The sequence below is a fragment of the Sinohyriopsis cumingii genome, chromosome 11 (genome assembly GCF_028554795.1).
Source record: "Sinohyriopsis cumingii isolate HCF-2022 chromosome 11, ASM2855479v2, whole genome shotgun sequence".
In the NCBI taxonomy this organism is placed as follows: Eukaryota; Metazoa; Mollusca; class Bivalvia; order Unionida; family Unionidae; genus Sinohyriopsis; species Sinohyriopsis cumingii.
Genome location: NC_142971.1, coordinates 96555970 through 96582473, shown reverse-complemented (window position 1 = coordinate 96582473; position 26504 = coordinate 96555970). Strand labels below are relative to the sequence as shown.

The following is a 26504-nucleotide window of genomic DNA, read 5'->3' as shown; positions in this document are numbered from 1 at the left end:
CTCTCAGTCTAAATGCATTTTACCTGCATGCCTCATCAATGAAACTCTCAGTCTATATAAATTTTACCTGCATGCTTCATCAGTGAAAATATTAGTCTAAATGCACTTTACCTGCATGATTCATCAGTGAAACTAAATGCATTTTACCTGTATGCTTCAGTCTATATCCATTTTACCTGTATGCTTCATCAGTGAAAACATGTCTAAATGCATTTTACCTGGATGCTTCAATCAATATGCATTTTACCTGCATGCTTCATCAGTGAAACTATCAGTCTATATGCATTTTACCTGTAAGTCTCATCAGTGAAATTATCAGTCTAAATGCATTTTACCTGTATGCTTTATCAGTGAAACTATCAGTCTATATGCATTTTACCTGTATGCCTCATCAGTGAAACTATCAGTAAATGCATTTTACCTGTATGCTTTATCAGTCAAACTATCAGTCTATATGCATTGTAAAAGTATGCTTCATCAGTGAAACTATCAGTTTAAATGCATTTTACCTGTATGCTTCATCAGTAAAACTATCAGTCTAAATGCATTTTACCTGTATGCCTCATCAATGAAACGATCAGTCTATATACATTTTACCTGCATGCTTCATCAGTGAAAATATTAGTCTAAATGCATTTTACCCGTATGCTTCAGTCTATATGCATTTTACCTGCATGCTTCATCAGTGAAAACATGTCTAAATGCATTTTACCTGCATGCTTCAATTTATATACATTTTACCTGCATGCTTCATCAGTGAAACTATCAGTCTATATGCATTTTACCTGTATGCCTCATCAGTGAAACTATCAGTCTAAATGCATTTTACCTGTATGCTTTATCAGTGAAACTATCAGTCTATATGCATTTTACCTGTATGCTTCATCAGTGAAACTATGAGTCTAAATACATTTTACCTGTATGCTTTATCAGTGAAACTATCAGTCTATATGCATTGTAAAAGTATGCTTCATCAGTGAAACTATCAGTTTAAATGCATTTTACCTGTATGCTTCATCAGTAAAACTATCAGTCTAAATGCATTTTACCTGCATGATTCATCAGTGAAACTATCAGTCTAAATGCATTTTACCTGTATGCTTCAGTCTATATGCATTTTACCTGTATGCTTCATCAGTGAAAACATGTCTAAATGCATTTTACCTGCATGCTTCAACCTATATGCATTTTACCTGCTTGCTTCATCAGTGAAACTATCAGTCTATATGAATTTTACCTGTATGCCACATCAGTGAAACTATCAGTCTAAATGCATTTTACCTGTATGCTTTATCAGTGAAACTATCAGTCTATATGCATTGTAAAAGTATGCTTCATCAGTGAAACTATCAGTTTAAATGCATTTTACCTGTATGCTTCATCAGTCAAACTATCAGTCTAAATGCATTTTACCTGTATGCCACATCAGTGAAACTATCAGTCTAAATGCATTTTACCTGTATGCTTTATCAGTGAAACTATCAGTCTATATGCATTTTACCTGTATGCCTCATCAGTGAAACTATCAGTCTAAATGCATTTTACCTGTATGCTTTATCAGTGAAACTATCAGTCTAAATGCATTGTACAAGTATGCTTCATCAGTGAAACTATCAGTCTATATGCATTTTACCTGTATGCCTCATCAATGAAACGATCAGTCTATATACATTTTACCTGCATGCTTCATCAGTGAAAATATTAGTCTAAATGCATTTCACCCGTATGCTTCAGTCTATATGCATTTTACCTGCATGCTTCATCAGTGAAAACATGTCTAAATGCATTTTACCTGCATGCCTCAATCTATATGCATTTTACCTGCATGCTTCATCAGTGAAACTATCAGTCTATATGCATTTTACCTGTATGCCTCATCAGTGAAACTATCAGTCTAAATGCATTTTACCTGTATGCTTTATCAGTGAAACTATGTCTATATGCACTTTACCTGTATGCCTCATCAGTGAAACTATCAGTCTAAATGCATTTTACCTGTATGCTTTATCAGTGAAACTATCAGTCTATATGCATTGTAAAAGTATGCTTCATCAGTGAAACTATCAGTTTAAATGCATTTTACCTGTATGCTTCATCAGTAAAACTATCAGTCTAAATGCATTTTACCTGCATGATTCATCAGTGAAACTATCAGTCTAAATGCATTTTACCTGTATGCTTCAGTCTATATGCATTTTACCTGTATGCTTCATCAGTGAAACTATCAGTCTATGTGCATTGTAAAAGTATGCTTCATCAGTGAAACTATCAGTTTAAATGCATTTTACCTGTATGCTTCAATCTATATGCATTTTACCTGCATGCTTCATCAGTGAAACTATCAGTCTATATGCATTTTACCTGTATGCCTCATCAGTGAAACTATCAGGCTAAATGCATTTTACCTGTATGCTTTATCAGTGAAACTATGTCTATATGCATTTTGCCTGTATGCCTCATCAGTAAAACTATCAGTTTAAATGCATTTTACCTGTATGCTTCATCAGTAAAACTATCAGTCTAAATGCATTTTACCTGCATGATTCATCAGTGAAACTATCAGTCTAAATGCATTTTACCTGTATGTTTCAGTCTATATGCATTTTACCTGTATGCTTCATCAGTGAAACTATGAGTCTATATGCATTGTAAAAGTATGCTTCATCAGTGAAACTATTAGTTTAAATGCATTTTACCTGTATGCTTCATCATTAAAACTATCAGTCTATATACATTTTACCTGCATGCTTGATCAGTGAAAATATTAGTCTAAATGCATTTTACCTGTATGCTTCATCAATGAACCTATCAGTCTATATACATTTTAACTGTATGCTTCATCAGTGAAACTATCAGTCTATATTTTTTTGACCTGTATGCTTTATCAGTGAAACTGTCGGTCTAAATGCATTTTAACTGTATGTTTCATCAGTGAAACTATCAGTCTAAATGCATTTTACCTGTATGCTTCATCAGTAAAACTATGAGTCTAAATGCATTTTACCTGCATGATTCATCAGTGAAACTATCAGTCTAAATGCATTTTACCTGTATGCTTCAGTCTATATGCATTTTACCTGTATGCTTCATCAGTGAAACTATCAGACTAAATGCATTTTACCCGCATGCTTCATCAGTGAAACTATCAGTCTAAATGCATTTTACCTGTATGCCTCATCAGTGAAACTATCAGTCTAAATACATTTTACCTGTATGCTTTATCAGTGAAACTATCAGTCTATATGCATTGTAAAAGTATGCTTCATCAGTGAAACTATCAGTTTAAATGCATTTTACCTGTATGCTTCATCAGTAAAACTATCAGTCTAAATGCATTTTACCTGTATGCCTCATCAATGAAACGATCAGTCTATATACATTTTACCTGCATGCTTCATCAGTGCAAATATTAGTCTAAATGCATTTTACCTGTATGCTTCAGTCTATATGCATTTTACCTGTATGCTTCATCAGTGAAAACATGTCTAAATGCATTTTACCTGCATGCTTCAATCTATATGCATTTTACCTGCATGCTTCATCAGTGACAATATTAGTCTAAATGCATTTTACCTGTATGCCTCATCAATGAAAGTATCAGTCTATATACATTTTACCAGTATGCTTCATCAGTGAAAATATCAGTCTAAATGCACTTTACCTGTATGCTTCTTCAGTGAAACTATCAGTCTAAATGCATTTTACCTGTATGCTTAATCAGTGAAACTATCAGTCTATATGCATTTTACCTGTATGCTTTATCAGTGAAACTATGTCTAAATGCATTTTACCTGTATGCCTCATCAATGAAACGATCAGTCTAAATGCATTTTACCTGCATGCTTCATCAATGAAACTATCAGTCTAAATTTATTTTACCTGTATGCTTCATCAGTGAAACTATCAGTCTATAGGCATTTTACCTGTCTGCGTCATCAATGAAACTATCAGTCTAAATGCATTTTACCTGCATGCTTCATGAATGAAACTACCAGTCTAAATGCAGTTTACCTGTATGCTTTATCAATGAAACTATCAGTCTAAATGCATTTTACCTGCATGCTTCATCAGTGAAACTATCAGTCTAACTCCATTTTACCTGTTTGCTTCTTTAGGAATCCTTTCTTCTTTTTCTTTGTGATCTCCAATGATTCCTGCTCCTGCACATAAATATACAGCATACATTTTGTTTATCGTAATAGCAGATACTTTTGGAGCTTCTAGAATTTAGTAATTTTGTCCAAAGAAGATGAAAAATTTATTTTATATTTGAGCAGCCAACAGAAGGAAATTCTAATATGCAAAGTTACAAATTATGACTTGATCTGTTATATTAGCTGCTAGTTCTCAAATGACTTACATATCTGACCCAATAAATGCATTCTGTCTGACCTGTGATAGTCTTTCTGTTGGCTTCTGGGTGAGGCAGGGACCAGCGGTATACTAATTAAAACACTTAAGCCATATTGTAATCTACTGGTTATATCCAATGTACACACTAGTTCTGTCCACCTCTCTAAATTCTACACTAATGTTTTTCTACATTGTTTCTCACTATAGTTGTCCACTCAGAATATCTATATATCAATCCATTATGTCTATTAGATATCCTTTCTCTTAACTCCCCATCTTGTATATCTCATTCTGATTCTTATTTCCAACTACATCTTATCTCTGCTGTACATTTTTCTTTCTCTGCTCTCTTTCTGCCCCTTACTATACCTTTATATATACAAATATCATATATACAAATATCATAATCTCACACCCTTTCCCCACATACAGAATATGATTGGCTAGCCATTATTAGATGAATGACAGCTCCCATCCCCCAGATCATACCATAACTAAACAGCAGCAGGGAAGTTCTACAGACCAGACGTTTCAGACCAAATAAAGCTTCCTACGCAAACTTTCTCCGTAGAAGCCTCAGATTTCAAAAATAAGCCTTCCTACGAAAATTAATTTGCGTAAATTCGTTACCGATTGCAATTTTCATGTGTATTCGGGCATAGAAAAAACGAAAGATTTTAGGGGGGGGTGGAAAATTTATTCTGCTGTCGTTTTTGTACAAAGGATTTGGCTGCAAATCTCATGAATAAATTTGATCGAGACTGATTCGATATCTACTATGCGGATCATGAAGATTAATCGTGATGAAACCATGCGGTGTTGCCTGGGCGCGGCTGAAGAAATTTTTGAATTTGTTTATGTCCATGTCGCCGTTGCACCAAGTCTGATGAATATTTCTCAGCGTGTGAGTATCAACGCCATTGAAAACGGATAAGATATTGCAATTGTCCCTAATTACCTTTGGAATTTGCGTATATCGCTGCGTCACGTAAATAACATCGGTGTTCTTGTGTCGGCCACGCGAGAATATCCTAGCCGGATTAGTTTGCTTATCCAGCATAACATCATCGAATACGACATGATTATTAACATCGCCATCTAAATTTTCCACTGATGGAGCTTCATTGATGTCTGTGATGAATTCGATTGTGCCTTCGTCGGTATTGTCGCTAAATTCCTTTAGTACTTGATAACAACGCTGATCATCAACGGACGGTGCAACCAAATACAACTTATCCCATTTTAGCCATCGCATTATCAAATTTAGCAACAACTGCGTCTTTCCAGAACCGGACGGGCCAATAATTATCATCCTTATCGAATTCGGTAACACCGCGTTGTGTTTCACCTGCTCGCGTTGCTTCGTGGCCGAAAAATCAATTACATTCATGTTACTAGAATACATGGATCTATATTGTGTTAAGTGTCGCACGCGCACAGCTACGATAAATCCAATCGAAATCGTCACACGCAATAACAGGAACGCAATTGCAGGAGAATGCGAAGTTTGCAAGACACGCAAGTTCAAATTTGTAAAAAAAAAAATAGAAGAACCGGAGGAGACATTGCCGCCTCCTTGTCAAATCTACCCGGAACTCCCTGGGCGAAATATCCCGGAGAAAAGCATCTACCAGGATACAATTACTGCGGACCCGGCACAAGGCTCGATATAAGACTCAACGATAATAATCAACCAAATCCCGGCGAAGATCCAGTAAACGCCATCGATAACGCGTGTTACTATCATGATCTTGCGTATCGCAGCGGGGATTTACAACAAAGACATCTCGCTGATATTAGGCTAATTCACGCAATAGACGCGATTCCTAACAAAAGTTTCAAAGAAAAATTGGCAACCTGGTTGATAAAAGGCGTGATGAAAGGTAAATTAGTATTCGGCGCTGGTAAATAATAATGGAGCAAATATATTATTCTCCGCGAGGATTCTGGCGAGGAAAATCAGCAATAGCCAAACTCGCTAAAGCCGCTAAAGTAAAACAATCCACCGCTGAATCGTGGTTATCGAAACAGGCAGTCTGGCAAATATATCTTCCTCCGCCTAAGAAAATACCATATGCAAGTTTCACCGTCAGTGTCCCTAATGAAGTCCATCAGGCTGATTTAATGTTTCTTCCTTACGATACCGTCGACGGAGTCACATATAAATATGTCTTGACGGTTGTTGATATCGCCAGCAGGTATAAAGAAGCCGAGCCGTTATCGAATAAAACAGCAACGGAGATCGCTAAGGCGTTTAGCGAAATTTATTCACGATCTCCATTAACATGGCCGAAGCTTCTCCAGGTTGATCCAGGTCGAGAATTTCTTGGCGCGGTTACTTCACTGATGAAAAAGAATAATGTTAAAATCCGTCGCGGTATTGTAGGTGTTCATCACAATCAAGCTATCGTTGAGAGATTCAACAAAACTCTTGCAGAACGATTATTCGGATACCAATACGCGCGTGAATTTATTCAAGATAATCGATCTCATGATTGGGTATCAAGATTGCCTCATGTGATTAACGCGTTAAATAACGAAGTAACTCGAACAATAGCAATGAAACCCGCAATTGCAATTACAAAATCGAATATACCCCTAAAGCGAGATTCCACAATTCCGCCTGTGCTAGGTAGCGTCACGGTCCAGTATTTATATAAAGAAGGCGAGGCCGAAGGAGGAAGAAAAAGAGCAACCGATCCAACCTGGAGCGTAACAACACACAAAATATCAGCCGTAACAAGATCGTCAGGAAGACCAGCAATTTATTTCCTAGATTCGCTAGCGCCACAACGCGGATTTACCAAGGAAGAATTACAAATAATACCGAAAGATACTCAACTACCGCCAGCGTCATTAATGTGAAACCGAATTCTACCTAATTGAGATAATTTTCTTACTCTTGACACGGCTAAATAAACTAAATTTGACCATGAAATTCTATCATCGACGATCCAAACTTGGCCATCCACGGTTAATCCCTGCGATGAGTGTATCGTTGTTGCGTAGCCTAATTTCCATGGCGATCTTTCTTCGTTTATCGCGTCATTGACAAGATTAATATCAACAAGAATAATATCATTCAAGACCAGGATCTTTTCCTCTCCGCAGGGTAAAGTAACACTGATATTTTGTTTTCTGGTATCAGCGGGCCTGTAACACAACGGCACCTGTAATGTTGGAAATTTCTCGCAATGAAGTTTGAATAATATATCCTGAATAACATCGCGAACAATTTTCCTACTAGCAACGATCAAATGATTGGGACGCCACAAATTTAGAAAAATATCCATCGGAGTCTCGTCGATTATTCTTCTCATCACATCGCATTGAAACTTATTCGGTTGTAATCGAATTAATTTCTTAAATTCAGTCAGTAAAATATCATCGGATCTATAATCAGCGTCGATTTCCTCATAATAGTCAACAAAATTCCTGAGCCATTCGTGAGGAGATTCACCATCAATCGGATCAGGCTGGCCATGATCTCCGCATATTACCACGGCGGTATTTTTCCCCTCCAGCCAGATCAGGAACGATTTTAATACAACTAAATTTACTGTGCAAATTTCATCAAATATTATAATTCTGTTGATATATTTATTTCCCATACGAGCCGAATCCCATAATCCACCGCTGTATTTGAAATAACTGTGATACGTGCAAGAATCAACGTTGCGTTTCCTTATTTCTCGCGCTAATCTGTGAGTTGGAGTCAACACTATCATATCAGATTTCGCAAATAAATTTATCGCTCGCGTTGTTTTACCGCTACCACCAGGACCATTCATGTAAACGAATTTGTTACGTGAAATCGGGTCAAATGCAGATGCAGCCGTCGATATTTCCTCGCATTTATCTCGATGAAATTTATCGCAATCTTCGACATCAGCGTCCTCACAGTAATCTAGGATATCCTCGTTTTTTATCCTCCAAGTTCCCCAAGAACCATCAGCGATTAAATTATCCAGCCTATACTGATATTTCTTATCGATATAAAACGAGTCCGTTGCGACCCTTACCGCGATATCAGAAAATTTATTTATCATCGACAGTAAATTTATGCTCACATAAGCGAGCATCGATGATCTCAAATGCGTATACTGCACTGATTCTCCGTCGAGATAGCTAATTACGGTACCCAACTTTACTCCGTCAATAATAATATTTTCTCTGTTGCAGAATATTCCTCGCGACACTGTATCGGCAATAATAAAGTCCATCTCGGCATCGTTGATAAACAACCTAGCGTGTCGGTGTTTATGATCAACGGATCCTCCTTGAGTAAATTTGCCAATTATTTTTCTTCCGATATCTTTCGCGTTTTCACAATCCGTCGGCAAGCATACTTCAGTTTGTTTTCTATACGATATAATCGCCTCACTCACCGTCAACGATATTAACATTGACGAATCCAGCATATACCTCAACAACACCGTAGGGACCCAACGACGTTGAGATAAATGCCGACCGAACCAAATATAACAAATTTTATGTAAATTTTGAGCAAACTCGAATGAAGTAACATAAGCGAATCCGGTCATGACAAAATCAGGCAACGGTCCGTTAATTGCTACCCTTGTCATCTCGCTGGTGGGATGGCCGAATTTAGCAAAATAATCCGCACAATCACCATATCCGAGGAAACTTCCAGGATAGCACGCGCTCATATCAACGGAGATCATATCTTCGAAAAAATATTTGGTATTCCACAATCCGCCATGGCCGTATTCGATACAACTAAGTTGAATATCAGTGAGAAATTCGTTCCTTGTAGGTTTCCACGAATTTCTTTCTCTGGCAGCGTGAGCAGCAACAGACGGAACCGTAAAACAATTCGTTAATAACTGATCAGGATTTGACGAATATTTCACCGCGATATTTTTCATAGATTCATGTAATTTTTCATCACGGTAAATATCTCCTCGCGGCAATATAAACTGATCATATTTTTCTTCGCTCGAAAATAACCAAACTGATATTGGATCAGATGCGGCTAATATTTTGATATATCTGAACATGGCATCGGAATTGTCTTTTGCGCCTTCCACGGGATAAAATTTAACAACACGATCTCGCGGAAATATCATTACCGACTGCGACCACGCATGTGAATTATGATCAACAATTTCGATTGGTACTCCTCGAGATCTATACGGCGACGAATATAATATTTCTCCTGATAGCGTTTTCACCGTGATAGGAAATTTAAGTTTCTTGCTCAACACAGCAACATCGTCAATCGATGCGCCATTAACAACTGTCTTCGCCCACGCGTTAATTTTATTCAATCTCAACTGAGTCAATCCAGATCCACGACGAGCGTTTTTCATGTGCTCGATAACGCGCTCAGCCACGCAATTTATCATCGGCGATTCTTTCATCGCAGGTAGATTTTTCATGTCGGGATTATTATTTAGCCGATAAATTCCATAAACAACAGCGCTAGATGGATACGCCCTGGCATAATAAGGACCATCGATTCCCAATAATAATCCTGGCTTCGAATTTTTATCAAAAATAACGTTTTTCTTACCGCCACGCACAGGATCTCGTTTATCGCGAATAATCCAAGTGTCGTCAGGCATTTGTGCAATAAATTTTATTCCAAAGATAAATCGCTCCTCCTTGTGTTCGAATTTTATGTGCTCGATTATCTTTTTGGCCCGTTCCAGATTCATCGTAGCATCAACAGAGTTAGTTTTCCATGTCGACCAAGTGTGAATCGCCCCATCATCGAAAAATTCTTTTTTGGCGCGATCAACCTCAGGAATGATATATTCTGCCTCATCAAGATCAAATGCATCCATTATTATATTTTAGACAAATGTTTAAATTATAATGAATAAATGTTCGTGGATACCAATCGGATCAACAAAATCATGCGACAAATCCTGCAGAGGCGATTATTGTGGTGCTCACATATATGCGATTCGACGAGGCAGTAAAGGACCACAACGGTGTTTAGTTTGCCAAGTTGGCACTCGAGGAAAGACCCGATTGTGTTTATCCTGTGGAGGGAAAAATTATCGAGAATTACGCCGATATTATGAAAAGAAATCTTCCTCGATAATAACCTGCGAAGAAGATTATATTAATCGATTCAAGGCAAATTACGATTTAAACAAACAGAATATTGTATATGGAACTGAAATCGACGATTCCTGCAATGAAAATCACATACGAGTTTAAATCTCACCCAACCATCGAGGGATACGAGGCATCATCGGATGGTGTTGTCAGAAATACCAGAACAAAGAAAAATGTTGGTAGAGTTGGTAATTCGGGTTATCTTATGTTCTCCATCAGTAAAAACAAGAAACGAAGATGCACAAATTATTTATGTCACAGATTCGTGTTCGAATGTCACAAAGGACCTATCGGGGATGGTCTTGTTATCGATCATATTGACGGAAATAAACTCAACAATAAAATAACCAATCTTCACGCGGTAACTCCGAGTGAAAATTTACTTCGCAGTAGTAACGTTGGTAGATTTCCAAAATATTCCAGGGCGGTTAAATCAATAAATCGAGAAACAAATGAAGAAATTATATTCACGTCGATGCATGCAGCTGCAAAGTATTTCAGTGTCAATCATGCCTCGGTGTGGCGAGTGGCAGAAAGAATAATCAATGCGACATTTTCATATGACCTCGGTGCGTGGATCGAGTTTTCCTATATTCCGATAATATTTGATTCGGAAAAATGAAGATGAAAATTAATTGAATATTACAAAATTAATATAACATGGACGAACAAACCATAAGCAATATTATCGAAGCTATCGATGACCTGAGAAAGAAAAAAATAAATCTTCCCTCGGAGTTGGACACGAATAAAATCCGATCCGAATTCGAGACGACTGTTCAGGGGAAACTCGAATACAAATACACGCTGCCGTCAGAGTACAAATTAATAAAAAAGATCCAAATTGCCATGTATCAATCACTTGCGACTGTCAGCGATGATCAAATCGAGGATTTTGTTAAATTATCTACGCTAGTGGAAAAAGCTAGGTTGATTTTATCGGATGCATATGAATAAAAAAAAATTACAAGCTCGCGTGTCAGACAACTGAAAAAACTTGTCGATGAGAGCAAGGCCAAGGAAATTTCTGATCCTTGAATTTTCCTGAAGATTTCCACAAACAAAAAAAAACAAAAATTAAAAAAATCTTCCAATTTTGAAAATTTCCCTGGATTTTATTTATTTTTTTGGCCTGTTTTTCCCTGGCAGACAGAATCGAAGATTTTTACGATTTTACCAGCAGATTGATACTTAGTGTTTCCCCGCGGATATCAAGCAAATTTCCTTTCTGATCCGTTAGTTTGAAATTTATCCTCGACAATAATCGATTGTGGCATCGCAGGTAAAATGGATTTACTGGTTCTTTTATTATCAAATAACCAGGAGAAGCGCTAGGTGAAAACGAATACAAGATGAATCCCTGCTGTGCTTGATTTGACTCTGACGAATCAACATTGTAGCTGCCCTCGACAACATCCGCGTGAAGATAAATCGCGATAACTTCCGTTATGTTAACGATACCTGGCGAGATATGCCGCCCCTGCCCGGCGGGATCGTTATTGTGTTTGAGAATCGATTCTGATTGTATTTTTTTAGTCCACGCGGCATGTAACTTCGGAAATAAATCATCGATGGTATCAGTAACAGATTTTCTCATTTTATCAACATCATAATCGGGAAATTTGAAATTTGGTAGCGTTTCCTCGGTTAAACCAAATACTCTCATGAATTTTTGTTTTTCTCCTGAATTTCTGATCAACTCGAATTTGCTAATAGGAAGAACATAATCGGCAATTGATATATCGTCGACTATCGCCTGAATAAACATACCATGATAATATTCAACATCATTCGCGAGTTGATTTAAAATCTTCACGCGTTTGATAATTTCGCTACATGAGCCTGATTTATTTAGGATGCATTCATGAAAGGATTCCCGCAATAAATTTAAATATAATTTATGTTCTTGATTAAATTTGTTGATGGTTCTTCTTATCGAGATGCCTTCTATGGGGAATATTTTCCTGTTAATGTGGGTAGCGTCGAAGATTTTCACACCGGGGGGAATTTTGGGAAGAACCAACCACGAGAGAATTTTTTCGTCCCTAAAAGTAAAAGCGAACATTAACATGTTAAATTTGTGGTTATTTATGAGGTTGATGGCGCTGTGGATCAGAGTCTTGTGTTTGATATCTCCATACCATCCTTCGTCGGTGGTAAAATCTTCTTTTTTTGGCTCCGGTTGCTCTGGAGGAGCTTCCTCGTGAAAACCTGGAATAAAAACATCTGGTTTTTCTGGTTTTGCCAGAGGTGCGATTTCAGGCCAACCTAATATGGTCCTAATCGATGATTGGTAAATATCTACCATGTACGGTGATTTCACTTCTATCATCGATGACAGCGTGGGATCGTGCGCAGATATCTTTATTCCCGGAGTAGCATCGCCGGTTATATTTGATATTCTGGTGGTAAATTCCTTACCTAGTTGCTCAATTTCATAACTGCCTGTTGGTATGCCAACGACGATCCAATCAGGTGTTCCATCGGATTTGTTTTTGTTGGCAAAAACAAGTGAATTGTTTGATAATAATTTGCCAAATGATTTCGATCTAACATTGGGCCAGCTGTTGTAGACACGCAATTGTGTTAACGCAATTTCTTTGACGCTGATTGGTGTTGAAAAATTGATGCTAAATTCAGGCTTGGTTGAGCTTAACGATATTAGTGTTGTTGTCGGCGGTGTCGTGTTTGTCACGATCTGGGCTAGTTCGGACATTATTAATATTCATTTGTTCAATCTCCGAGTAAATACTGATCATTGCCGAAAATTCTGGATCGGAGATAACGCCATCGTTGAGACTTTCAGAAAGAAACGATGATAATTTCGAATACGCGTCGTTGACCTGGGATAATTTGTTTTTGTACAATGATAACTTTTCACTCATGCACGAGGATATCTTTTTCGCTACGATATTGAGAACACCAGCGATTGTTGTTGTTGACGAGATTATTATCGTTGCTACGATCGGCGCTATCGTTGTTACCGCGGATAAAATTATTCCCGCGCCGGCAACTACCGCAGATACCGCGTACACAGCGACGTCAATGATAACTAATCTACGCTGGTATTTCTTTATTTTTGTTTGATACTCGTCGAGTAGTTTTTTTAGCGAATCCTGCCATGAACGCGCCTGATTATAACGGTAATCCGATGCGGTCATTTATTAAATTATTTACCTGACTAATTGTATAAAAATTCGAAAATTACAATATAATGCACTGGTCCCATGGTGGTTCTGTCTTGTGATTCTAGTATGAAATTTGCGATGCTACCTTCATTTAACGAAATAATGAAAAATCCAGGATAATATTCATAAATTTTATAAAAGGTCGAATTTATATTAAATTTTATATTGGATAAAACATAAACTCGATATACACCCCTAAATGGCGCGGTAAAATTAAAAGAATCATCCTCGGGTGTCCAAGTGTGTGTGATTTTTTTAACAACAAATGTCACACTGCAGGATATATTCGCTGTTATCAACTCACTTGGTATCGAAATACGCCCCAACATAGGAATATCCAACGGTGATATTTCTCCGCTAATTTCTTGAATTTTTGTAGTTGCATCGAGAAGTTTCGCGTTTAAATCTCGAATTTCTCCGCCGTACACTGATGTATCGACCTTTTGACGCGCTAATTCACGTACCGCGTTAATATCCTCGTTGATTTTTTTTATTTTCTCATCTGTCGATTCACGCGCCGCGTTAAACCCCTTGTTAAATTCGGGAACAACAACATCGCTGAGTTTATTAATTTCCTCGCTGATTTTTTTGTTGAGATCGTCGATTGTTGTTTTCTGACTCATCGCGATATTTACTTCGTTAATTTCGCCATGAATACTAGTAATTTCATCGTTGATGGATTTTACTCTCTCGATGAGATCGCTGTGTGTAGTTGAGGAGGTATCGATGAACTTTTTTATATCCTCGTCGAGTTTTTTACTGAGATTTTTTGATACCTCCTCGAGTTTTTTAAGATCACTATTTAGCTTGTTAAATCTTTTTGTCACTCTGTCATGAAGATCGTCGTGTAATGCTTTATCGGCCTTTAGAAGCATCGCCGCTGATAACTCACTATTTTTTTGTTTTATATCCACGAGATCGGCCTTTGGTGGGAACTCCGCGATAATATCGGCGATATCAGCGATAGATTTTAATACCATCTCAGATTGGCGAGTAAATTGACTGATATGATCATTATATTCTTCTCGCTTGATTATATCAGTTATTTTCACGTTGCTGGTGTGTAATCTTCCCTCGGTATTTTGAAAAACAGCAACTTCGCCAGGATCTACCTCTGACAGCGATAGGAGATTGTTAATATCACTCTTGGTTGCAAATTTTGATGTATCGATGTCGCCTGTTTCTGTTTTTTCCTTCCTAAAGAGCGATCTACCGTAAATGTCAACCATGATATTTATCTACGGTATATTCAAATACAATTTTGTTATAAGGGCCGGATGATTTTGAAATTGCGTCAAGAACATTAATTGACTCCGGGCCGCATATCGGTGGATCCGCTAATGTTTGTGTTGGAAGTGTCGAATACCAAATCGGAATATTCAACGAAGACACGTAGTTGATAAATTCATTTGGTGGCGCTAATCCATACGAATCAAAATAAACGACTTCGCGAGGATTAATCGCGTAGGCAACCCAATGCGTGCCAGGGCCGGTATTTTTATCGAGATTTATTATTCCTGTCTCGGTAGGGTTTGGTTTTTCTGGTAGTTGATCCCGCATAAATACGCCTCTGAAAAATTTTATTTTTTTATTCTTTGCTTCGCTAAGTAGATCTAAATTTGAGGCTGGTAGACTCGACTTAGGCCGGATCCGTATGGGGGGCGTCTTAGATAAAGGCCGTTTCCCTTTTTTTTACCGTATCTCCCTCCGGTAATTTTACTTGTTAATGCGGAACCTATTTGGGAACCTATCCCTCCGAGCGCGCCTAATCCGAATGCCTTTCCAATCGCCGGAAGAGCCATTTTCACTAGCCCCAATAGAGGAAGAAATCCGCCTGTTTTGACCATATCTCTGATGGCGCCTATGGAAAGGCTCACATGAACGCCGGAATTTACTGATTTAGCCTTGGAAAAACGTTCACGCTGGCCTTTAGTTAGCGATAGCTTGTTAGGTCCACCATGAATTTGATCGTTTTTCAGTGTTAATTTCATACCGCATCGCTTTGATATCGCTGATTGAAGTTTTTTTATCTGACCCGGGGTCAGAGTTACACTGACGTGTTCGTATGGCATATTAATAATCGCTTAATCTAAATTTAGAAATCTTTGATTTTAAAGTTACATTTTCTCGACAGGAGCGTCGATGATTCTCATTCTGCCACTGATGCCTTCCAAGATCATTGTTCTATCGCCGAGAATTACCGCGATCACTTTGTGATTAAGTCCAGCTGTGTTAATTCTGGCTTTGAAATGGATATCAACGACGGATTGTTTTACCAGGTCGAGATGTTCCAGGGAAAAGTAATAGATAGGATAATGAGTATTAAAATCTAGCTGCGATATTTGCAATCCCGTATCGATATTTTGATCGCGACCCATGAAACTTAACAAGCGATGATACGCACGAGCCGTCGAATGATTTTCAAAATCAATTGATATTTCCTCGGATGGTTCTTGTTGGCCGTTTATTCTCAGTGATACATTTGTTGCTCCAATGTGATCAAATATCATATGACTGTATAATTGATGATACCTATTGGCACGCAAAAACGCGATAAAGATATGCCTAGGTGCGGAGGTACCTTGCTGCGATGCAATACGCCAGGTAAAATCACCATTAATATTGGTAGTTGTGGAATCTGTTGTTGTTGTCAGCCATGACATGACAGATTTACCGCCTTGGTTCATAAATGACAATAATTTTTCTTCTTCGATTATTGACGGGGTTATCGCTGGCATCCACAAGGTAAATTTTAGTAATCTTACTATGCCGTTATTATTCGCGGCATCATTGGGACCTATCACGCCAGTAGCGTAATCGACGGCACCTTCTCGCCAGATAGCATCGTTGCTATTTTCCTTTCTGACAAATGTTACGGTGTGTTTTGCTCCGTAGATAATTTTCCTGAAATGTCTGCAAAATCCGAATATATGGGATAACGGGATAGCACAAGCGAATCTTCTGTTACCTGGTGATAGCATGGACTTTCGCGTGGTAAATCCGAGATTATAATCAGGATAAGGTTTAATGATCATATCTTCGATACCAGCGGGAACAGCAGGATTGGCGCGATCGTTGGGTTGTCTGATAAGGAACGGCCTACTTTCGGGACGATTAGTATTATCCTTGGCAAACATCATACTAGGGCCAGCTGATCTAGTAAAATCATCCGAGTATCTAGCTAGGCCTATTATCGTCGTTGCTAAGTCAACATCATTAGTAATTGACTCAATCTCTCTTCCATCAATCATGTAAGTTGCGCTCTTGAATAACGCCATAATACCGTTGTTAACAAATCCGACTCTAAAATCTGCTGCATAGGCGGTATTATCCGCTTTAACAACTTCCCCGGTAACTTCGATATATGCCTCAGATGGAAGAAAATATCTTGTTGTATCGTGAACTTGAATTTCCAAGCGATTAGGTGTATTTGGTTCAACTGCATCGTACGAGAAATACTGGAAATCTCGCACGGATGTGTCCCTACCTACAGGCTCGTCCATGTCAAATACTTCATTTGACACTTGTGCGAACATTTATTATTAAGAATATCATCTAAAACGAAGACCACTGCCTGAAATAAAACTTGTATTAGCAACTTCATTTGCGAGATTTGTCTTAGCAACTTCCTGCGCTATATTTGTCTTAGCAACTTCCTTTGCGAGATCATTTATTTTTTTATTTGCTGCGTCGTTTATGGCTTTACTGACTTCGGGTGGCATTTCTCTGGTGCTAGGTAATTTGACGGGTTGTTTTTTGCGCATTAAATTTAATATTTTACTTTTGACAACATTGAAGCCTTTACTGGCCAAATTACCGATACCAGAGATAGCAGTCTCGCCAATCTTTCCTATTGCTTTTAACCCGAATTGCTTGATCACGGGTCCGATTTTAGGTATTATTCGCGTAACGAGACTTCCAATGATATCACCGAATCCATTGCCGTGGATATATTTGTACACGGGCAATCTAGAGTTTACTATGCGGACCTGTTTGGGTCTGCGCTGATGTTTGTGAACAATCATGTTATTTCAATTGTGTTGTTTTAATCGATGAGCTCATCGACAAGTTCCTTGTAAATGTGAGAATTAATGATGCCACCGCGGAATAATCGCTGACAAATATCTGAGGCTTCGTTAATTACTTCGCGAGAGTTATTTCCGGCTCGTTTTCCTCCGATTAATACCTCGAGGCGAGATACATCGTTGACAACACTGTCAGGGCAAACGGTATATCCGCTTCCTGTTTTTGGTTCTGGAGGAGATTTCGGTGGTAATGGAGGAGGGGAGGAGCGAAAGGACCTGCCTTCGTCACCTTGAAAATAACGAGGCCCCAAATTAAAATTACGCCGCCTAGCTTCGGCAAGCGAATCCCAAATACTTCTATCAATTTCTTCCCGGGAGCGGGGGGGGGGGGGGGGAGAATATTCCGTTCCTACATCTAATACCGTTCTTTTTGTCTCTGGTGATGATTCTGAAGGGAGGTGGAAGGAAGGGGAGGGAAACTGGGGGATTAACGTATCACTCGCCATTGTAGATGACGGACTTTTTGCCGCTGCCGCTTTTGTTAATTTGTATTGATCAACCTTCAATAAAAATTTTGCAAAATTTTCATCATTGTAAACTATCGGTTTTCCTAAACTACCAAAATAAATTATCGCCTGCCAATCAATTTCTCCGACTTTATCAGCAATATTTTTTTTCAAAAATAAATTTTTAGTTTCCGGAGAATCATCCGCAGCAACTACCATTTTTTTAATATCGTCATCGATTAAATCCATGTATTCTTTGTTCAAATAATTATCTGCGGGTAATTTAGGATCAATTATTAATGAGCCATTGTACACAGATGGTTTATATTCGCTTGGTTGAGTTACTGGTTCCTGATCACTCTGATCTTTTTTCTTTTTTGATTTTCTCTCCCTTTTCTGAGGTGGAATTTTTTCTTTTGGTCTAGCTCCTAATTCCTGTGGTTGAATATCTTCTTCCTGTAGTTGAATTATTGGTTCCTGTGGTATTACTTTTCTTTTTCGTGTTTTAGCTTTTTCTTCCTTCTCCTGTTGTTTTCTTTCTTTCGCTTGCTGCCTTTCTTCCTTCTCCAGTTGTTTTCTTTCTTCTGCTACTTGCTTATTATATCTTTGTGTGTCTCTTGCTGCTTCTAAAAATCTCCTGTAACGCGGATCCGTTACCATACTCGCATGTGTTTTCCCCGAGTAAACTTTATATACCATGTTGTACCAATTATCACGAGTTCCGTATCTTTTTTTTCCTATTGCAGTCAAATATTCATTTCGATCGCTAAAATAATTTTCTGCAAAATCGCCAATTTGATCTATGGTATACAGTGCCGAGAGCGGTCGTGATATCATATCCCATCCCTCATCGGTGAAATTTTCTCTTAAATTCTCGATATTAAACTTCCCTTTTATCATTACAGGTTTTCCTCTTACAGGTTTTCCCTTATCTGCTCCAGAATCAATTGCAAGTTGTTGCCCCTGTTGTGCTGCTGCTATTGCTAATCGCTCGGGTAATGTTCGTGATTGTTCCTCAATACCTTTCAACATGGGAAAAATTCCCTTTTTCCTGGTATCTGGATCTTTTTCGTCACCAAATACAACTTGTTCGATTGTTCCGGTAACTGGCTTCAACCATTTCGATGATACCTCGGCAATTCCATGTTGTACATCTTCGTAACCACGAACATTTCTCTTAAATAATTGTTTTGTCGGGATAAGCTTCTTTAATGCCGCTAATTGCTCTCGCGCTAATCTGGCAGAATGAGGCTCTCCAACTGTGCTAGCTTTCGGACTCATATTATTTTCAACTATATTGTTTTAATGCGAGGTAAAATTAGGATCAGCAGCCAAACTTTGCAAACTTCGTCGACGGAATAAATTTCCCTCCCCCCCTTTTTTTACTTGTCTAGAATCATTGAATTTGCACACAAAAAATTGCAGTCGGGAGTGAATTTACGCAAATTAATTTTCGTAGGAAGGCTTATTTTTGAAATCTGAGGCTTCTACGGAGAAAGTTTGCGTAGGAAGCTTTATTTGGTCTGAAACGTCTGGTCTGTAGAACTTCCCTGCTGCTACTAAACGGTGCTGAAACAGCAGGAATATGACCCAGTTATCCAAATATATCATGATGCTGACCTGTTTACCCAGATTTGTTAAAATTTTCCTGAAACCCAAAACTTGACTTGTTATTGATATGTCCTCACACCCAATTACATTAGTTTCTATGATGCTGACCTAGTTACTCAGATTTATGTTTGCTTCCCTCACATCTATCTCTCAAATTCCCATATTTACACACCCAGCTTATTAATAGTTAGAAACCTGATAATGGTATTGTTATATATTTTACTTTTTCCCACTGCCCTGCCATGTGTATCTAAATTAATTGCTTATCTGTTAGTTCTAAAATATTTTTTATTCCATTACATGCTACTGTAATGGAATATTGTTTACTGGATTTTATAATGTCCAGAATAGATTTCAGTTCTGGTCGACCTGACTGCCTGTTTTTTTTACTTTCAATATAAACAGCTAATAAATGAATCTGTATCTGTTGCTGATCTTGTTCCAAAACCAGTGACAGTTTTGGTAAACAACCTTTTTTTAAAAAAATCTTTTACATTTTTTCTAGAGTAAGAATCATTTAGTTTAGACAAGGTCATAATTGGACTACGTGATGTGAGGCACGTGTTAATTTGTAAAAAAAATAGTTTTATCAGCAGGACAAACTCTTGACCTCCATCTGGGAATCTGTTTTGCATTTTAGTTAGTCTAATAACTGATGATACGATAAGAATTCTATCAGTTGTGCCTTAACACGTGAGACGAAAAGTTGTTTTATGTTGTGTCCAGGTTGGAGCTGAATTTTTATTTCTTCAAATTATTGAATTTAAAGTGATAGTTTACCCTGGAAATACAAAAGTGCTCTAAATTAATCTTGGACAAAGACATTTACTGAAATTTATATGGACTTCAAAAACTGGAATAATATTTTCTGTGATTCAATAAGACTGCTGACACATCAGTGCAGCACTGACTACTGCATACATCATCATCTTCCATTTTGGATTTTCATTGTGATTTGAACTGTGATTCACTTAGAACTTTTCAGTGAAAGGACTTGTGTTTTAATTCTTGGATTACAATTTGGATCTGGGGTCCCCGAGTGGCCGAGTGGTCTAAAGCGCTCTCCGTTACGGATCACTGCAATCTCACCTCTGTCTGCGTATGTTCGAGTCTCAGATTCAGCCAATGTGGGTATGTGAGAAAGCTTGCCAGTAGCTTCTCGTGGGTTGGTGGTTCTTTCTGGGGTTTTCCTGGGTTCTTCCTCCACCATTAATACTGGCCGCTATGTATAGCCTATCATGTGCTGAAAAATGGCGTTAAACCCTACAACAACAACAACAACAATTTGGATTTACATGCTTTGTGGAACATTTGTTTAACTGGGCAATGGCTGAACACCATTACTTCTAATTCCTATGAGGATGATTTGTGCCCATCTTTCTAAGTGTTAATTTTGTACTTGTATGCCTATATTTGTATTTGTGACAATGAATGTCTTTATGGACTCACTAACCTAAAATAGTGTATATCTTTGACACAGGTCACAAGACTGCAAATACTCTAAAACCTCTCTTTATCAATCACCTATTGGAATTCCAGATTTTCATTGTGTATGGGAGGAAAATGTTTATGGGACTCCAAGGTTAAATATTTGTTGGAAATGATTCTTTTAAAAGTTAAATACCTGCTTTGTTTCAGAAGCAGCTGTTTCAAGGATGTGACTATTTTGAGATGTTACACTTTACTCTGCCTTTCAACAAGAAAAAAAAAACAATTAATTTTAAATCTGAAAATTATGTTTTCTTTTATACAGCAAATTGGACTATTAAAATTCCAGGTTTGTTTACCCAACAGTTCTTTTAAATTTAACAGAAAAGTTAGGTATAGGAACTTTCTCATACTGTGATGCCAAATTGGCCTGAACTGATTTGATCAAAAATGAAGGGATTATAACAAAAAGCAATCATCCTTTCTATATTGAATGAAGGCATCATCCTGGTGCTCATGGATGCTAAATCAGCCTTCTTGTACTTCATGTTGAACAGGACAACTATCTAGTGAACTGTCTAATAAAGAGTGTATGATATAAATGAATTCCCAAGCTAAATGATTGTCAGAGATAAGTACAAACTCTTATTTCTGAGGTATTTAAATAAATGTAAAAGATCATGTAAGGCATAATTTCAATATCCATCAGCTTGAGAGTAAATTAAAAAGAAACCCATTGCCTGGTTGAAATTATCCTTATTGACAGGCCATTAAGGAAGGCATACATTTTGTTGAAGTATACATGTCTCCTGAATACTTGTCAATATATGCAGCAGAAGGCTTTTGCACCATTATAGAAAATGAAACAAGACATTATAGAAAATGAAACAAGACATTATAGAAAATGAAACAAGACATTATAGAAAATGAATCAACACATTATAGAAAATGAAACAACACATTATAGAAAATGAAACAAGACATTATAGAAAATGAATCAACACATTATAGAAAATGAATCAACACATTATAGTTATGTATCAAAACCAAATCATTATTATTTGGATGAGATTTTGATGCCTATACCTGCAAATAACCTAAATTTATTACACATGATAGCAATACTATCATTGATAGGAGTCTGGTCTATATTAGGCCTATGCCAAGGACTTGGATTTCAGGAACAAGGATAGAAAAAAGTTTACTCACTATGGTGAGAATTTACGTTAGTTTTGTCTGGAATGAGGATTGTAAATGTGGGGATGATAATGGTGTTGGCAACTATACATGTATACAAAATAAATGTGCTACAACTTTACACCACTTACTTTTACATCAAGTGTTATTTGAATTCATAACTACCATCAATATCAGTAATCGAATTAAATCAAACACTAATATTTCACTTGGGCCTAGCAATGGACAATAATGAAACTATTTCTCAAAAACAGAGATACATATGGAATGAAGCAAAGATAAATATAAATTGTCAGTACTTCACCATCCGAAAAATCTTATACTATACTCACAATGATTGAGCACAATCAACTTGATACTGCTTTAAATTCTTTCAGAGTATTTGTGAATCAGCACAGATGTTGAAGGAAATCAAATGATATCAGTAACATAAGTAACTGGGTTTCAGTCAACAACAACCATGGCATGAAACAGATGGTAAAGCAGCAAAACATCAAACAATGATGCACTTACAAACTACAGAAATAATAACATGACAGATAGCCTGGCTTTATAAAGGCATTATATAAATATGTACAAAAACAAAACCAAGACAAAAAGGTAACCAATTCCTATTTTAGTGTCTATTTTGAACAAATTACCTGATCTTGGACACATCCCAAATTGCTGGAGAATAACTGTTAATGCACCCATTCACAAAAGAAAGAATTTGGGAAGAATTGAGTTTTATGGATTTTATCAATAATGTGAAGTTGCTATTTTTCTTAGGACATCAATTTACATAGACATTTTTCTCACGACATCAATTTTTATACACATTTTTCTTAAAACATCAATTTTCATGGACATTTTTCTTAGGACATCAATTTTCATAGATATTTTTCTCAGGACATCAATTGTCATAGACATTTTTCTAAGAACATCAATTTTCATAGACAATTTTTAGGGCATCAATTTTTATACAAATTTTTCATAGGACATCAATTTTTATAGATAATTTTCTAAGGGCATGAATTTTTATAGATATTTTTCTTAGGGCATTAATTTTCATTGACATTTGTCTTGGGGCATCAATTTTCATGGACATTTGTCTTTGGGCATCAATTTTCATGGACATTTTTCTTAGGACATCAATTTTCAAAGACATAAATATCTCTTGACCAGATATATAAATAGCTCTTGACCAGGTAGATAAACAGCCCTTGACCAGATAGATAAATAGCTCTTGACCAAATATATATATAGCTCATGACCAGATACATAAATAGCTCTTGACCAGATAAATAAATAGCTCTTGACTAGATAGATAAATACCTCTTGACCAGATAGATAAATAATTCTTGACCAGATAGATAAATAGCCCTCGACCAGATAAATAAATAGCCCTTGACCATATAGATAAATAGCCCTTGACCAGATAGACAAATAGCCCTTGACCAGATAGATAAACAGTTCTTGACCAGATAAATAAATAGGTCTTGACCAGATAGACAAATAGCCCTTGACCAGATAGATAAATAGTTCTTGATCAGAGATAGACTTTTATTACAATTCACTCTAATAAAAATGTGAGCTCAACAGATAGTTTAGAAAATTTCTCAACAGTGATATTTCTCTTATCTGTGGTCAAATAACTGGTCAATAATACTTACTATTTAAAATTGACCCTGCAGATGAATGATGATAAAACGGAGACCATTCTAATCACAGCACAAAGACTTTCTCATTCACATCCTTTACCTCAAACAATAAATATCAGCACCACCAACATTAAATTCACACAATCAGTATGAAATCTAGGTGTTACTCTGGACAGTACTCTCACAATGCACCAACATGTCATGAACATATGCAAGGCTGCATATTTTGAGCTGAGACACATCAGCTCCATTCACAAATATCTTTCAGCTGATGCCACTAAATCACTTGTGTGTTCATTATTACTTTCAAGACTGAACTATTGTAACTCAATTCTGTCTGGTTCATCTCAATATCTACTCCAGAAACTTCAAAACACAGCCACTTGGATCATACTTAGAGTACCACGATCAGAGCACACCTCCCCGCTGCTCTGTTCCCTACACTAGCTACTCATTCAATCCTGAATCAAACACAAAATTTGTTCTCTGTGCTACGTTTCAATGATGGACTCTATTCAACATAACTATCCGACCTCACCCATGTGTACACATCAGCAAGATACTTAAGCTATTCTTCTGACAATTGTATGCTCATTGGACAGCGTTCTTTTGCATACCAGGGCCAAGCAATGTGGAATGAATTGCCATCTGAACCTAGACACAAAGACACAGTGATCCCATTCAAGAGGGCTCTAAAACCTCACTTATTTCGGCTGCAAGAACAAACTTAAAGACCTAATAATGTTTCCAACCTTAAATATTCTCAGCATGTTTTTTTTGTTTTCTAATTTCATTGTGTTTGATTTTGTAATCATATCATTATGTTTTTTATCTTATAGGTGTTGTCTAATGTTGTAAAGCGCTTAGAGCTTCTAAAGATTTGGCACTATACAAAGTCCTCATTATTATTATTATTAATATACCTGAAATTTTAGAGGATAAAGTATCCACTTGATGTTCATTTTACCTGAATTTTTCTTATTTATAAGATTGTGAATACAATGTCATGATGTACCAATGTTTGGTAGATTTTCATCAATGTCAAAACTTCCCCATTTACACAGTGATGAATGCATTGTCATGAGGTACCAATGTTCGGTAGATTTTCATCAATGTCAAAATGTCCCCATTTATACAGTGATGAATGCAATGTCATGAGGTACCAATGTTCGGTAGATTTTCATCAATGTCAAAATTTCCCCATTTATACAGTGATGAATGCAATGTCATGAGGTACCAATGTTCGGTAGATTTTCATCAATGTCAAAATTTCCCCATTTATACAGTGATGAATGCAATGTCATGAGGTACCAATGTTCGGTAGATTTTCATCAATGTCAAAATTTCCCCATTTATACAGTGATGAATGCAATGTCATGAGGTGCCAATGTTTGGTAGATTTTCATCAATGTCAAAATTTCCCCATTTATACAGTGATGAATGCAATGTCATGAGGTACCAATGTTCGGTAGATTTTCATCAATGTCAAAATTTCCCCATTTATACAGTGATGAATGCAATGTCATGAGGTACCAATGTTTGGTAGATTTTCATCAATGTCAAAATTTCCCCATTTATACAGTGATGAATGCAATGTCATGAGGTACCAATGTTTGGTAGATTTTCATCAATGTCAAAATTTCCCCATTTATACAGTGATGAATGCAATGTCATGAGGTACCAATGTTTGGTAGATTTTCATCAATGTCAAAATTTCCCCATTTATACAGTGATGAATGCAATGTCATGAGGTACCAATGTTCGGTAGATTTTCATCAATGTCAAAATTTTCTCATTTATACAGTGATGAATGCAGTGTCTTGAGGTATCAATGTTTGGTAGATTTTCATCAATGTCAAAACTTCCCCATTTATACAGTGCTGAATGCATTGTCATAAGGTGCATATTGTTCAATGGATCTTCATTGATGCTAATATATTCTGATTTGCAGCGCCACAAATGCATTGTCATAAGGTATCAATTGTTTAACCAATCTTTATGGATGGTAAAATGTTTGATTTACAGGACTATTAATGCACTGTCATGAGGTACAACATATATTTTTGTTCCTAATTGGCAGAGAAAATGTGTTTAATAAGGTACACCAAGCAAATGTTTTTCTCCTCACTCCCTCTCTTTTATGCTTTCCAAATATTTTACTCTATACCATTTGAGTGGAATTAAAACCAAATTGGAAAAATTATTACCAATTCCAGTGTATGATACAAATTATGGATTGACTATCTGTATTGAACACTATTATCAATCAAATAAAATGAAATCAGTATGTAATCAATTCCAAGACTCAAAGAACAATCAAGCCTTCTAATATCTACAAACTAACAATACATATCATGGAAAAATGTCAATTTTCCGAAAACTATGATTTACAACTGCTACCCACTAAAAATAAAGAAATCAGCATTAGTACAAGATGCTTTTTCTTAGCCTTTTGTGTGGAAAAAA

At 36.9% G+C, this 26504-nt stretch overlaps 1 protein-coding gene across 2 annotated transcripts in view; it reads right to left on the bottom strand.

Annotated features, from left to right (window-relative positions):
* The window catches only part of LOC149789069 (uncharacterized), a 119856-nt gene that overhangs the window by 34304 nt on the left and 59048 nt on the right, over positions 1 to 26504 (bottom strand). The window contains exon 10 of one of the 2 annotated variants that reach the window (XM_089975253.1): positions 4100 to 4160. The exons of the other annotated variant lie outside the window; for it this stretch is intronic. Coding sequence (XP_089831379.1) covers positions 4100 to 4160 — 61 coding nt within the window. The remainder of the gene's footprint in view (positions 1 to 4099; positions 4161 to 26504) is intronic. 2 annotated transcript variants of the gene reach the window in all.